A 16801-nucleotide genomic window follows, 5' to 3' on the forward strand; every position below is an offset into this window, starting at 1 on the left:
TGAAGTGGGATGACCACAGCTGTTCTCAACATCTTTGGCACTTAGTCATTTGAGGGTCTGAGGCTGTACCACAAACTGACTGGGAAATCCATAGATATTACTAGCCACTCCCGTAGGGATTTGTTGCATCATTAAGCTTATTGTCCTGGTATTAATTTTGTGCACTGTATCCTAGCCTCAAATGTTTGAAGGATCTTTCTACTTTATGGCCTACCTTATGTTGGCTATTTAGTTTGTAATTATTATTATTGTCATGGTCTTGCCACCACACGTGTTAGTCTATTAAATGGTTTTCTTTTATGTTTCTTCTGTACTATGTTTCATGTCATCAGAGCTTTTCTGAACTGGTCCACTTTGTAAAGGAGCTTTGCTGAGAGTAGGACTAACCTGGATAATAAAATATTTAGGGTGCCATGCGGTTAGATGTTTTAGTAGACAGAGGGAAAATGTGTATGTGATTCTGAGATGCTGGGCTGTTATTTCACCTTCTTTAACTTTAAGTGGTAATGCACTGCATTGTGTTCAGGGGTATTATGCATTTACTACATAGTCATGAAGGCTGAAACCCTGAGAAGCCATTTGACTTGTTTCCATTTTTTTTTTTGCAATCACTGACCTCTGATTTAATACGAAGTTGGATTAGATTGTATTGCACAGCAGGTTGGCTTTATTGTCTTTTTTGCAAAATGTAATTAACTATTCATGCCATGTTTACATTTTGCAGTGCTTATATTTTAGTAGGATTATGCAAGTGATGAAAATAAATAATGAGCTCACATATGAACTTTTAATTTGAATGGAGTTGCATGGCTTCAGTTTAATGGGTTTAAACGGCATTCTTTTGCTGAGAAATGTGTTTTCTGTAATTCATCTAATGTAGTAAATGTGTGTGTGTGTGTGTGTGTGTGTGTGTGTGTGTGTATATATATATATATATATATATCTATATATATTTTTTTTTTCTAGATAACTGTTCTTGATGAAACATGGTCTCTGTTTAGACGATACAGTCGTTTTCTGGAAATGCACAAAACTTTGAAGCTGAAGTATCCTGAGGTAAGTCATTAAATGCATTTATGTAGTTGTAGCTTGCAATAATATCTTGCATATCAGATGACCTTTTGCATGTTATAATGTAGCAAGGCACTGCTATATGATATTTTGCTATTGCATGTCTATTACACAGGCTCATGGTGGAGCCAAGTGTCCGTATTTCAGCTGTACTTACTATTTTATTTTAAAGTTTAAAGGTCTCTGTAACACGTTGTGTGCCATAAAATAGTGTGTGAAGAAGTTTGATTTAGGCATAAAAACATCAATGAAAACGTGTTTTTTTTTATTTTATTTTATTTAAATTTAGTTTCCAGGGTAGAGCACTGATCACAGAATGATAACTTGCAGGCTGTTCTGAATGAACTTATTTTAGAAATCTATGAAGAGCTACTTGATCTGTTAAAAGCAAGCACTACTTCTGAATCGATTAATGCATTTTTACTGGGTCTGGCCCCATACCTCTCAACCTTCATTTTCCTCCTGTATGTCTTCAGCTCATTCTAGAACTTACCAGAAGGATTGTCAGTGGATGAAGGAAGATGCATATATTGTTTGACTCATTGTGTACATGCAGCTCATTTGCACACACACACACACACACACACAAGCATATGCACAGAAAATGTGTGTGTGTGTGTGTGTGTGTACACACACAGACACACACACGTGCGCATGCACATGTACCTAAACATACAAATATGCCTGATTTAAAATGTAGTGTAGTGTAGTATCTTAATTATTTATATAAATCACAGAGCCATTGTGAGATTGCAGCATATATGCTCACTCAGTTTGTTTTAGAATATCTTAAAGCAGTCTAATTGACACTGTAAGAATATGTTGTAGTCAGTAGTGATATCAGGTTGTTTAATCACAGACACTTCTGCGCTTTGACTGTACTGCAGACAAATACTCTGAATTTGTAGTGAAAATTTAGCATGTGTGTGACCAGAATGGGTTGCATAGTATCCTGATTTCATTTCTCAAAATAGTTTGGGTTTATAATACTGTGATCATAATGGACCCTGATACTGAGCCAGGGAATGATTAAAGTTCATGAAACTGGTATTGCTTCCATCTTTGACGTTTTTTCAGCACCCACAGTGCACCCAGAACTGTTTCCTTCTGTAGTTCATACGAAGGTACATGTATTGGCTGCAGAATTTTTTTTTAAACAGTTTCTACTTGCACAACCTTTCTTCATTTTGACTAAAGCTCATTCCCTTTTGCAAATATATTTTACTAATAAATTATGATGCAGATGAAGAAATCTCTGAACAAATTACTACTGCAGAAATGTTTACTGTCTGTGGCAAGAACAGTTGCATCCTTCTGCCTTGGGTTAAAATTAGCACTAAACATTATAGCTGTTGTACTTTATTGAACTAGGCGCTGTGTGAAGGCACTACTTTTCTTTGTTTTATTCTATTGTACTTTTTACTTGTCCTTAAACATTTTCATAAGACTTGCAGTGCTGCACATGCTACAGAAAGCTTGTAAAAAATGGTGTTTGTTTAGAATGGACATTTTTTATTTTGTTTGTATTCATCCATAATGTCGATGCAGCTGATAAATTAATCTCTCTCTGTCTATGAAAGATAAGTCATGTTGATATAGTTAGAGATCTAAGATATTAGTCCATTTGTTTCTGCATTTGTAAGCTGCTGATAGTAGTGAAAGGTAAATATTTTTATATCAACTTTAGAGCGTGTTGTTGAGATGACTCTCACAAAGCATCCATCACGGTGCAAGGAAAAAGAAATAACTTCGGCTCTGCAGTTCTTGATCATTTATTCCGGGAAACCACTTTTACTTTGGTAAATAGGTTTCTTAAGCAGCATGAGCAGGTTGCCAAGAATATCATGATGGAAAAGTTGGTTCCTCACAAGAAGTTATGATTTTATAAACCAGTTTCAGCTGTACTTAGGCTTACCAAGATAACATGAACTGGCTTTGTTCAACACTTATTTCGGTACATATATTGATCAAAACCATGTTTAATTTTTGCAAGGTCAAGACTGTAGCTTTTGTAGTAATGGAAGAATTTTGTTGTGCTGCAATACTGAAAACAGGTCATCCCAAGCTGTTCACAGTTTTCTGAAATTAAAAAAAACATGTGGCATTAACTTTTGCATTGACGTGTGTGAGCAGTTATATTAAGGCTACATATATTTTAGCATAGGCTTCATAATTCTCAGATTCAGTTAATTAAATGCGTTTGTGATCAGAAATCGACACATTTATTTTTCCTGATGCAGTGGTTTCCTATGACTCTGGTACAGTACTGTGACTTGTTTTCCCTAGGATAAGATTGAAGTCTTTGCAACTCAGTGATATGTCAGCACTGAAATCAACATATCTTTGTTACTTGATGCTTTTGTACATTTTTAATTAAGCTGTTTTGTTTTGCATGGCTATGACCCATGTTTGCTAAATGCTGACATGCTGTAACAGTTGACTACGCAGTCTGTAGTAAAGTTCAGACCTCACATGATTTTAAATAATCTATCTGAGATTTTACCTACCCACTGAAAGTGCTTTTCTGTATGCTTGATGGCCCACTTTCCAGGGCATGCATGACACAATGACTTTCTCATTCTTTCTTACAGTACTGTTTTCTTCATCCCTGTAGATTAAGGTACATACTCTAGAAGGCATAGCATGGTAGTCACATCTTTCTTTTAAAGGTATTCTTTTAACAGATGACCACTGGTTGCATATCTGTCTTAATTGTACGTACTGATTGGGAGGTTGGCATAGTGGTTAAAGTATTTACCTTACAAACACAACGTGCAGGGTTTGATTCTCACATGGAGTAAATGGCTAGGCTTAAAATGACCCACAAGGACAGTTAGCCTAGTACTAATGTCTGAACCTATGTAAGTAATATCACTTGTAATTTTAATATTTTTAATACATATAGTATACAACTGCTTTTTTAACTGTTTTTTATTATAACATTTTTGAGCATGTATGAATATTCTAAATACATGAATTTTATTCCTGTATTAATTTAGTAATATTACTGAATGTACATGAGTACAAATAGGTTTCAGTAAAAAGTTTTTATGTATTTGTTTTGTATTCATAGTAAAACTTTTAGGTAGATGGTGTATTTACTATTGAATACAAAAGGGTTTGTGTGTGTCACCACTTTAAATGCATTAACTAAACATTAATTGATTAATTAATTGTAGGGGGAAGGTTTGGTACAGCATAGATAAAATTTGTTACATCTGATAAAGTCCGGTGGATGAAAACGCCATGTGATGTGTGTGTTTGTGTACTGACTAAACCTAGCTGTTGTTTCCATTATCAGCATTTAGACTTATTTATTTCACCTCCATTGGTGTCTGTTTTCATTTTCAAAAGTAATATCACTTATATTTATAATTATAAGTAACGTACAAATATTGTCTCTACTTTTTTACTTTACTGTGTACAACTATGTGTATTCTTTAGTCTGTGTATAATTTTCTGTTTTGTGTCTTACACCATGGTGTCTGGATCTTTGCAGTACAACTCTCCAGATTTTTGCTGAATGTCTAGATATTTGCCTGCCATTTTTGATCTGCTCTTCATAAAATTTGTTTTTCCAACAATTTATTGAGGATTGCAGTCATGAGATAATGACACACATTTGAGTTTCAGACTTCCTATCCTTCAGAAAATGATCACAAAACCTATTATTGTAGCAACTGTACAAGTTAATAAAAAACATTATTTAAATTCTTTTTTTTTATTTTGGGTCTTTGTCCTCATTAAAGAATTTTTGCAGTGAGAAGTTGAGTTGCATGGTTGTGGCTGAAAAGGGTCTGTTGACCAGTCCACTTCCTTGGTTATCAAACTGAAATAAATATCCACTCAGTGTGTCAAGTCAGTTTTTCTTCTCCAAGGGAAATATATATTTATATGTCAACATTTGACTGCATTTCTGCCTCTGTGGGCCTTGATGGAGTCTATTGTACCAGAAGTGCTTTGCGATCAGGTGCCATGATGAATCATATGTTCAAAGTTTTGATTACGTTTACCATGTATTAGCTTTAAAGCAGATTGATTCCTGTAATCCCGTGCTGATATTTTCAACTTCCCATCTATAAATCAATTGCTTTTTGAAAGGAGTTAATGTCTGACTAGGAAAAGCTTATTCCATAATATTGAAAGATGTTACTTAAATATGTCATTTTTGTATATTATTGCTATTTATTTTTACTATTAGATTCATTGATCTGGTATTAATAACCATGGCATGTAGTTGTCATTTACTCTGCCAGTGTGCAGTAGTCCTGGACCTTCAACATCTAATGATGTCACAAATGTGTGGATGCAGTGTTGTGTTCTGCTGTAAGCCATCTGGTAGTTCTCTCTCACTTCTAAGTGTAGATAGTCCACACTTTGTTAGAGTTTGTCATTACTAAGTAAAGCAAATAACAGTACTCCCACCAATACTGTGTTAAGGGAAGCAATCCTGCAAGAACTCTGTTCTTGCAACTCTAACCCTTTCCTGAACATAGGCTACATGTGGAGTAGATTGAGTTCAACCTTAGCCTTCATCCAGTATATAGACTACAATGTTAATTATTTTAATGCAGCCTATCAGATGTTATTCTTGACAAGAAATCTAAAGCTTTTATTTGTGAAGTAGTATAATAATTGCACCTTGACACATATACCTTGCAGATTTGAAGCATATATCCTTTGGACATTATTACAACACTTGGCTATTTATTTTTCCCACTGCTTATGTTGTTCTCTCTTTCCAAGTATACTAAGTGGATCTTGTTTTGAGTTATTCTGAGTCAGTGACTGTAATCTTCACCAACAGTTGGCATCAGTTCACCATGCATTTCTTTGCTTATGTTTTCATGTTTGCACGAGATGCTACCGTTGTCTGTCATTTGAAGAAACAAGCCGTCCTACTATTTTCTTGTCTCTTTCTGTCTTATGAGTCTTATTATTTTTTTATGTTTTTCTCCTTTGTGCCCTCCTGATCATTCAGGATATCATTATTGCAGACATGAAGAATGGTTTTGTCCTACTATTTTTGGATTTGTTTGGTATTTTGGATTCAGGCTTGTATAAAATATGAAATACATGTAGTCTGTGCCTTGTTGTCTGTTGTAGAAGTCTAAATATTAATGCATGGAAACATAAATGTTTTCTTTCATCCATAATGAATATAGTTAATGCTTGAGCTATTAACATGGTTGCCGTACCTCTCAACTTTCCAGAGTTTCACAAAATGCTTAGATTTTTGCCTAATATTTTTGGTCTGTTCCTTATAAAATCTGTGGTTTTCTGACAAATCACTAAGGATTATAGTCACTGCTTAATGACATACATTTCTGTTTCAGACGTCATGTCCTTCCGAAAATGCATGCTAACTCAAATATTATTTTATCAACTTTCTAAGTGCATAAAAGCAATATTTAAAATGTGTTCCTATTTTTGGGCCTTGTCTCCCTATTATTTAAGCTGTGTCCAGATTTCTTGCACTAAGAGGGTGAGAGGTACAGTAGTTGCAGACTTCAGGTGTAGAAGAAGTGACTGGCATAAATTATTTAATGGGTCTCACCAAGACCTGTACATTTAGAGATCAATAATATAGAATTTTTTTTCCTGTAGGTTAGGATTCTTGCCAGACCCAGTTAAATTTTACATTTGATATTGATAAATGTTCCAGGACTACTTCTATAAGTACTGACTGTTGAACACTAATTACATCAGGTTATTTCACAGTTGAGTTTATCCCTTCCATTAATTATTACTCCACTAAGATTATTGTATATGATTATAGTCAATTCGATATTCTAAAAAAAAAAATCAGTGTTAGAACAACTGAATGGCACATAATTAGTGCTCTGGTTATGACTTTTTGTGGTCGGGACACCTTAAAACTGTGTGTTGTCTCATTAGTAAACAGTTGTAAACAGAAGCAGTATCCATTTGCAGGGAGTGCTCTCCTGTTGAGTATTTAAGCTGAATGTTAAAGAATAATAGAGAGAGAGACAGAATTTACAGAAGAGTTCCCTTTCAAGACAAGTTAAAATGGCTACTAATCATGCAGAGTCAACTTTTGAGTCTAAAGTTATTAGTTAAAAGGGTGGACAGCAAGGATTCCTGCTTATGAATACATTATCTTCTAATTTCAGGCTGTCCGTACAGTTAGATCCTTGATAACTGCTTTATCTCTCCTAAGTAAATGCTATTGATTTTTAATGAATATTTCTTAAGTACCTCTGAAAGTTTGAAACATTTAAATCTTTCTCATTGTGTTGATACAACAAATGCTGTTTGTCTGTCATAGGTAAGGTGTATTAAGTAGGTTCTTCTAAATGTTAAGAAATCTGGTTCATTGGGTCCAGACAGCATACATGGCTTTTTGATTAAAACATTACAGGGCATTCTAATAAAGCCTTTCTTTACAGTTTTCAGTGAATTGCAGTCAAATGGATATGTTTTTAAAGGCTGGAAGCATATGTTTTCATGTGCAGTCCATGATGATAGGACTCAGGAAGTGTTATAACTTATAGACCTATCAGCCTTATTCGATTCATGTGCATATGTTTGAGAACTGTTTAATAAGTTTAATCAGAAATGCCAGTACTTGTAGTGCTGTCCCTGATACAGATCTGCAGGCTTTATTCCTGGTTGATATAAGCATGACTAGCCTGATTTATTTTTACATCCTCTTGAGTATGCCAGTAAGTAATGCACTTGCTATTATTCTGTTATTGTACTTGAACTTAGCAAATGTGTTTGATTCTTTCCCTATAGTCAGTGTCCTATGCTCTTTAGGGGTGATCAGCACCTTGCTTTTAGGCCATTATGTATCCCGTCTGTCCAAGACCTCTTATAGCTGTACAAATCAAGCATTACAGCAAACATTGGGAATAGAGATATGAACTTGCTTCAGCTAATAAACAAACCATGGTGAAGAGGTGCATTAGTCATGCAATGACTATCCCTTCTGTAGAACAAACTTCCACTCTAGATTAAGCAATGCTACACACTATCTTCATTTTAAAAGGAGTTAGAAAATTGGATCGGTGTTCACAAATTCACCCCTGGCATTAATGCATATTGCTCCTTGAAAATAAATGGTACTGGCAGGGAGTAAATGGCCACATAGCCCAAAGCTTCCTTGAAGTTTCTATGACTTTGTGATTCACAGCTGTATAATATCTAGTTTTAACAGTCACAGTAATAATCCTTACATGGTATTTCCAGTTATTAGTCTATTTAACGATCGGGTGTTAAAAGGTTTTGCTTAGGGGTGATCTTTTTGTTGGAAACTGGTAGAATTCAGTATCTCCCAGGGCTATATCTTGTCCCCATTTTATTTAATTAAATTTTCTCCCCTTTGTTAAGGTATCGCTTTATCAGTTAACAAAATATACTGATGATTGCAAGTTTGGAGTTGTAGTAACATCTACCGGTGAGATTTATAATTTAAACTTCTACTTATACAGTATAAATTTGTGTGGTAAAAGTCTAGGAGTCCGCTTTAGTCTTTAAATGTAAAGTGATGCTTTTCGGTAATTATAATTTGGATCAGCCAGTACTAATTTATTTGTCTTTGTTGACTAGGAAAATGCTGCATAGTTGCACAGCGGATAATGTTGTTACCTCACAGCAAGAGGTTCCCCAGTTCGGTTCTCTGCTGGTATGCTTTCTTTGTGGAGTCTGCATGTCCTCCTGTGTTCACATGTGTTTTCTCTAGGTGCTTCAGCTTCCTACCCCATTAGAAAGACATGCAGTAGGTGGACTGGGTACTTTAAGTGGCCAGAAATGTGAATGTATATGAAAAGAATAACCGCAGAAGGCTATCCACATGGCAGTGTGAACCTTGGCTCTAGATGATTCACTGTTAAAGTGATACCCCAACCCCATGTGCAAAATGGGAAAAAGGGTTATGGATGGATTTGTTGACTGGGAAAGTCCAACTGGAAAAAGCCCATTTTCAGTGGAGGCTTCAGGAAAAAAGTTCCAGCAGATACATTTAAGATGCTAATTGTAAAACATTTTTTATGAAGATAGTTTACATAGATAATTCTTAAGACATCTAGATGCAAACAGGTAATTGATCTGTAGTGACACTATACAAATATAAAACAAGTAGTTCTTCTTTGGAAACATTATGCATGATAGTAAATTCCAAATATAAAATGTTTTGTATGCAAACAGTTCTTGTACAATATATGTGATTAGCACACATTAGATATGACTTGTAAGACGTGCAGTGAGGGTTACAATATAGATGTTAGGAGTAAATAATACAAGGTAGATATTAGCTAAAGATAGAAGAGCAGGATAATACTCTCACAGAACCTGATTATAATAGAGTAGTGTAGAGTATCTGAAAGAGATAGACAAAGTGGGAAAATCAGAAAACAGAAGGGATTAAGGCAGGAAGAAAGTGAGGAGGAGTGGTAGAAAGGTTTGTTGTGTAGAAAAGGATAGAGGTTATAAAGGAATGAGGGTATGAGCTGACAAAGGAAAATGGAGTTACCTGTGTGAGGAGCATGTGCATAAATACATGTGCATTTTTGTGTTGTTTTAGTAAGAGCTTGAATGTGCAATGTTTTATGGTCAGTTTTAGTTATGTTGTGATGGTGTTCCACAGTTTAGATACGTAATGTTTGTATTGTGAGTCATCTGCTGAGTTATTAGACCTTGCTGTGATTATTAAGAGCCCATTGGGTGAGGGAAAGTCTCTGCCTGAAGAGTAGTGCTGCAGGGTATCTTTTAGTGTTGGGTATTTTTCTGGTGCATGTATAAGATTGTGTGCAGTAATAAGCTGTGAGTATGTTAACTAGTTGGGAAGCTCAATCCATTTTATTTGTTTCATGGTTCTTTTTCAATAATATAGTTCTGGACATTGTTCAGATGATTACATATTCAAGTGCTACATTTAGTAATATCCCCTCTTTCAAGGAAAATGCCTTGCAAATCTAGTAATGAGCACTAAAACAAGTAGGTTTATCGTACTTTGCCTTTTTAACTAATTTGTATAAGTCTGTTATTGTTATTGAATACAATAGCATATTCTGTGCTTCTAATTTACCCAAAATTAACTTAACATTTTTCAGAGAAAGTTTAAAAAAAAACTAGTTTCACTTAGTTGTTTATAGTCACTGGTTAAAAGAACCTTTCTTGTCTTAATATTTGCATAGTTAGGGGCAAGCTGTGTTTAGCAAATAAAACAATTTGGCATGCAGCATTAAGAGCTACACTGCATTTTGATGTGAAAGAAAACACTAGAAACTGTTGTTCTACTGTTCTCACTAATATGATAATGTCAATAAAGAAGGACATATTTGTTTCCCAGATCATCTCTTATTTATGGACTTGTTTCCCAGTAAGTGTTAGAAATGATAAGAATTTTATGCAGTTTAAATCCTTAAGTTTCAAGGCGGGGGTCTGAAAGTACAATTTATGCTGTGAGGAGTCTGCATTTCTTAATTATCTCAGGGCCTGAATGTCGGTATTATGAAACTTTCAAACTTGGTGGCATCTACAGAGCATTGTCTTAGGAACAGGGCCATCTGCATTTAAGAGAGGACCTTAATTGTCCACAGGCTGAGGAACTACCAAGTTCTCTCTTTGAAGATGAGGTAGTATATTTATCCTTACCTTACTAGCTGCTTCTGATTGGGTCTAACAGAACTAACCTTCAGAGCATGTGCAAATCTACACACACCTTGATCCTGATACAGAATATGTTGTGCTTGACAGACATCCACATCTAGCTTGTTTGCTGCTTGTGAAACCCACTATGATGGCCAGCCTCCAATGGTCTTCAATAAGACAACACGTCAGACAGCCTGTATCCTTCTGAGATTGACAAGCCAGTGACAGCTGCTCATCCCCTCCCTGGCTAGTTCTTTCAGAACGAGGACCACTAGTCAGGTCTGCATCTTCTTGGTTGCAGTCAGGACATCATCCTTCTATGCCATACAGCTGGCAGCACTGCCTTACTGAGGGACATTTTCACAGGTTTACTTTTCTGTCATTCTTTTCTTTTTTTCTTTCATGGACATATATCCACAGGCATACTTAAAGATCATGTCTAAAGGGGTGATGCAACCTTTGTTTTTTGCATAAAAAGCGTTTGCATGCATCATCATCCTATGGCCTGCTACCAACATTCTGTGTCTTCTAGCCCTTCTTAACACCCTCAGCTGCCTGATTCATCTAGGGCTGGTCATGGACACTAAGGTGTCCAGAGGTGGGGGTCTCTCTTTCACCTTTCACTGGGGAAGGTTACTTTCAGAACCCACCTGCTTCTCTCCCACCCACTGTGTTAAGTAGAACATGCCCAAGGGTCAGGCATGCTGTGGGGACATGGAGTATTTTGCCCTGCCTCAGCAGCAGCTCAGCCTTGTCCCCACCATTTCCCTTGTTTGGGCTACACACCCCTACACCACTGTTCCTAGAATCCACCAGAGATTGCTTTTTTTTTCCAGAAATCTGCTTTATTTATTTCAGAGATAATTCGCCAACAAATTTACAACAGTCCAATGTACAAAGTGGGTACATACAAACAAAGAATACAACCATATTGGGCCTAAGACCATATAGATAATTTACCAGCAAAGTTACAATAAACAAGGAAATGGCACATAAGCATCAGTACTGTTGATAGCTTTGGATTAAAAAAAATAGTGGTATGACGTGATATAAAGATTTATGACCTTTAGCTAACCCACAACTATATGCAATATTTACAATTGCTACGATGAGAAATCTCATAGAGCAGGGAGTTTACTGTTTCGTATGTTCTATACAGTCAGTACGAAACTGCGGAAGTTACCCTGCTTATTTTATTACAAGTTCAGGGGCCAGAAGGTAATGATTAATCTGAAGTAGTTAACTTCATTTGTCAGCAACCTATGGGTCTTCGGATCCATATCGGATCCGAACCGGCAGTTTCCAGCAGCTAAGATCCGAGCTCCAAGCTCCTCCCCCTTACCCATAACTCCCTGCCATCCCTTCCTGATCTAGTTTGCCGCGGTTTGAACAGCAACTTGATCTTGAGCGTTCGAGTTTCCAGTGTTTATTCTGTGAGGAAAACCCTTTCTTTTTTCTTAAATTGGATGATTTTTTGAGTGTGGAACTAGTTTAGTTTTAGTTTAGAGTGTTCCCTTGGGTTTTGCGTTCCCTCCCCCTTGTTTTTTTTTCTAGAGTGTTAGGGTGTGTTGTGGGTGTAGTCTTGGGGCCTAGTGCTTGTGTTTAGTTAAAATGTCTGAGGCCTCCAAGGCATTCTTTTCTAAATGTACAGTGTGTGGCCATAAGCTTTCCCCGGCTGATGGCCACACTCGGTGCGTTTTATGCCTTGGGGTTGAACACTTTTCTTCTGGCTGTACTATTTGTGCAGCATTCAACCCCAGGGCTTTCGGGGACCAGAGGTCGAAGCTGATCCTGGCGGGACTCCTGCCCCCGGATTCTGCTCCATCCTCCGGCCCTTCCGTGGTCCCTGCCGCTGCTGCGGCAGCATCCACGGACCCTTCCCTTCCCCTGGCCAGGACTCAACCTCCCTCTTCGGGCCAGGAGGATAGGGAAGCCAGGAGGGAGAAGCGCCGGAAGAAACACAAGCGGTGGGCGGAGGCCTCTGCGTTGGCCCCACCTGCCAAGCAGGTCTCTCCCCCTGGGATGGCCGGGCCTTCTCCTTCTCGGATCCGTTCTCCCTGCTTTTCGCCAGGACCGGAGGAGGAGGAGACCCGATCTCCCTCGAGGTCGAGGCGGCACTCCCGTCCCACCTCGGTGGCTTCTTCCAGGTCAACCAGAAGCCTGACGGATGCAGACTTGGACTGGATGATGAGAAGGTTCCTCCAGGCCCAGCTGCAGATGGGAGTGCTCCTGCCTCCCCCCCTCCGGGGGGAGCTCGACCCCCTTTTTTGCCCCAATAGCTCCTTCCCTGACCCGCTTTCCACGTTCGGGGTCTTCGGCGCCGACAGTACCCTCTAGTCTGTCGGGTCCCTTTTCTATGGATCCTAGCTTTCGGAGCCGAGAGCTGAGCTTTGGATCCAAGGTGGTCAGTGTGCCTTCGGCTCCGACTAGGTGGGAGCATACTGGCCCTTCGGATCCGATGGCTTCAGCTCCTGCCCCGATCTGCCCGTTGGATCCGAGGGAGAGTCGGCTCTCGAATCCTAGGGGGAGCGCCTCTCCTTCGGCATTCGACGTGGTAGAGAGGGTTCTGTCGATGGAATCCAGGCCCCCGGCTTTAGCTACGGCTCCACCCTGCACTCCCTCGCAGATGGGCCCGACTTCCGTCACCCGGCCCTAGGTACAGCCTGCTCAGACGTCCCAGATAGTTCCCTTGTTGGAACAAGATGTGGCTGGTGAGGCCTCCTCAGACAGCCCCCCTGAGGAAGTCTCTCACAAGCGCAAGTGCAAGAGGAGGCACTTGGACTCCCCCAAGTCCTTGACTGAGGACACGGACTTGGAGGAAGGGGAAGGCTCCCCAAGATCACCCCCCGAAGACATCTCATTTGGAGACATCGTGGAGATGCTCAGGATCGGGGGGGGGGGTGGTCTTCCCCAAAGCCTACCTCAGACGAGTCCGTGTTCCTGGAGGCGTTTGAAGCAGGCCCATCTACCTCTTGGGTGTCCCCTCCAGTCGACCCCCTGGTAGATCTGATCACTACCAGGACCTGGAAGGAGCCGGACACTATGGAGCCCGTCCCTAAGAGACCTGAGAGAATTCTCAGCCCGCCTTCGGACAGGTCTCATTGGAGCAAGGGAACCCCTGTAGATGCCATGTTGGTGGCGGCGGCCACCAAGATGGAACTGTCCCAAGAGAGTCCCTCGGTTCATCCCCCTGACAAGGAGTCCCGGGCGATGGACCATTTGGGGAAGCAGATGTTTGCGTCAGCGACCTTCTCCATAAGGTACATGGCACATGTCATATGGCTCCAGCGGGATCTTATCAAAAAATACACTGGGTCGCCCCCAGAGTCCATGTCGGCAGAGGACAAACAGGTGTACTCTACCCGAATGGCCACTCTCAGGTCGATTTCCAATACCTCTATGCGGCTGCTGTCCAATGCTATGGAAGGGGCTGCTAGAGCTAGCAGAGCGGGCGTCGTACTAAGGCGACAGGCCTGGCTCTGCCACTGTGATTTCGCAGAACCCTTCAAGGCATCATTTGCTAATGCCCCGTTTGATGGTTCTGCCCTTTTAGGCAAGACCATACGTGATACCTTGGTCCAGAGCGAGAAAGACGGGAAGACGTTGTCTGCCATCGGAGTCCGCTTCTCTGCTCCCCAGAGGTCCTTCTCGAAGAACCAAAAGGGACAGAAGAAGATGTGGTTCCAAAAGCCTCAGCAATCCCGTTTTGCTCCGGACTCCCCGTCCTTCAGAGGCAGAGGGAGGACAGGGTGGACGCCGCCCTAGAGGCAGTGGGGGCCCGAAGAACTCTGGGTCCAGAGAACCTTTCTCTGATCGGCCCACGCAGCAACCCTGAGGGGTTACCCGACTGCTCCACTCTAGAGGCAGTCGGGGGGGCGTTTCTTGAAGCACCTAGCAGCTTGGGAGTCCATCACGACAGACCGCTGGGTGCTTCGGATTATATCCAGAGGCTACGAGATTCTGTTTTTCCATCCCCCTCTCAGACCCAGATTCCTCCCCGATGTCCCACCCGATCAGAGGGAGGCCGCAGCTACAGAAATTCGGCAGCTGCTAGAAAAAGGAATGATCCAGCACGTCCCCCCAGACCAGTACGGATCGGGCATTTACTCCAGGTTCTTGTTGGTGCCAAAAAAGACGGGGGACTTGAGGCCTATCCTCGACTTATCCCTACTGAACCTGGCAATAGCCAAAGAAAAGTTCCGGATGGTCACTCTTCAATCTATTCTCCCCCTCTTGCAGGAGAACGTCTGGATGTGCTCCATAGACCTCAAGGATGTGTACTACCACATCTTAATGGACAGACCATCCAAGAGGTTCCTCCGCTTCCAGCTAGGAGCCAGTCACTATCAGTTCAGGGTCCTCCCCTTTGGTCTCACCACAGCCCCCAGGGTGTTCACCAAGGTGTTAGTGGTAGTAGCGGCCCACCTGAGACTCCAGGGAATCCAGGTCTTTCCGTACCTGGACGACTGGCTCCTGACCGCCCCCACACGGCATCTACTCTGCACAGCCAGGAATTTCTTCCTTCGCTTAGCTCCCCGGCTGGGGATCATAATTCACGCTGGGAAGTCCTCCCTGCTCCCGACTCAGGTCATAGATTTTATCGGAGCCAGGGTAGACACAAACCAGCTCTTAGTTTTCTTAACTCCGGACCGGTTGAGATCCCTAAAACTACATGTGCAGGCCATTCTTCATTGTCCGAACCCTCCGGCGGAACAGGTCCTGAGGGCCCTAGGCTCGATGGCGTCTACCATCAATTTCCTCCCCATGGCGCGCCTGAATATGAGAATTCTGCAATGGACTCTCCAAGTCCAATGATCCTTCCTACGCTTTCCCCTAAGCCATCCTGTCCCTCTCAGCAGGGTTTGCAGGAGTGCCCTCTTGTGGTGGCTTCAGTCTCTGGACCTCAAAAAGGGGCGCCCCTTCTCTATGTCCCCTCCCCTAGCCACGGTGACCACGGACACCTCGTGCCTCGGGTGGGGGGGGGCATTGTGGCGGCAGGACCGTCCAAGGCACGTGGACCTAAATGGAGACCTCACTGCATATCAATGTCCTGGAGATGAGAGCTGTGCTGTTTGCATTGCAAGCACTTCAGAGTCTTCTTCCCGTCGGGACGATTGCGATCCAGACGGACATGTCCATCATTTGGTACATCAGTAAACAGGGGGGAACCAGGTCCTATCCACTTTGTCGATAGGCCATGAGAGTTTGGGAATGGGCGATTTCCACCAACCGCTTTCTCGTAGCGACACAAATTCCAGGTCGGCCCAACATCCTAGCGGACAGACTGAGTCACACCATCCTTTCCCCATACGAGTGGTTTCTGAATCCCAAAGTAGCGAAGCAGATCTTCTCCAAATGGGGTCAACTTTATTGGGATCTTTTCTCCTCTCCTTCAAACACGAAGTGCAACACCTACTTCTCTCTACTTCCTCCACCGGGGAATCCCCAAGAGACGCTCTGGTGCATGCTTGGCCTCCCGGTCTTCTTTATGCTTATCCGCCCCTTCCCCTGATGCTCAAATTTCTTCAGAAAGCCAGACGGTTGGGGTGCACGATAATCCTCATTGCCCCATTCTGGCCTCGTCAGGCATGGTTCCTTTATCTGTGGTCTCATCTAGTGAATCCTCCCTGGATTCTAGATCCCCTTCCGGATCTGATATCTCACCCCCTGGGCCTACCGACCCAGAACCTGGACAACCTCAAGCTCGCAGCTTGGTTGATCCAGTTCCACTGTTAGTTCAGACTCCCGGCATCTCTTCCCAGGTCAAAGCGATCCTAGTGGCTGCCCATAAGCCGTCCACTAGGAAGGTTTATCCTAGCAAATGGAAATGTTTTTCTATTTGGGCTGAACATCAGAACATGGATCCTTTCACAGCTCCATTACCAGCTGTGCTGGATTTTCTGTCAGGGCTGTTTGATAAAGGTGCTAGCTCTTCCACAGTCAAGGTACAGTTGGCTGCTATCACTCATTACCACGTTGGATGTGATCTTGGCCCTCTAACTTCATCCAGATTATGTAAGGCCTTCTTAAAAGGCACCTTCCTACTAAGACCTCCGGTGAAAGATGTGATCCCTCCTTGGGACTTATTGTTGATGCTCCAGGCCTTAACAGCTTC

At 41.4% G+C, this 16801-nt stretch overlaps 1 protein-coding gene across 1 annotated transcript in view; it reads left to right on the top strand.

The window, feature by feature from the left end:
- Positions 1-16801, top strand: part of KIF16B (kinesin family member 16B) — a 3706250-nt gene that overhangs the window by 2904459 nt on the left and 784990 nt on the right. The window contains exon 24 of the mRNA XM_044056090.1: positions 967-1056. Coding sequence (XP_043912025.1) covers positions 967-1056 — 90 coding nt within the window. The remainder of the gene's footprint in view (positions 1-966; positions 1057-16801) is intronic.

The sequence above is a fragment of the Protopterus annectens genome, chromosome 1.part2 (assembly GCF_019279795.1).
Source record: "Protopterus annectens isolate FY-2018-M chromosome 1.part2, PAN1.0, whole genome shotgun sequence".
NCBI classification, from domain to species: domain Eukaryota; kingdom Metazoa; phylum Chordata; order Ceratodontiformes; family Protopteridae; genus Protopterus; species Protopterus annectens.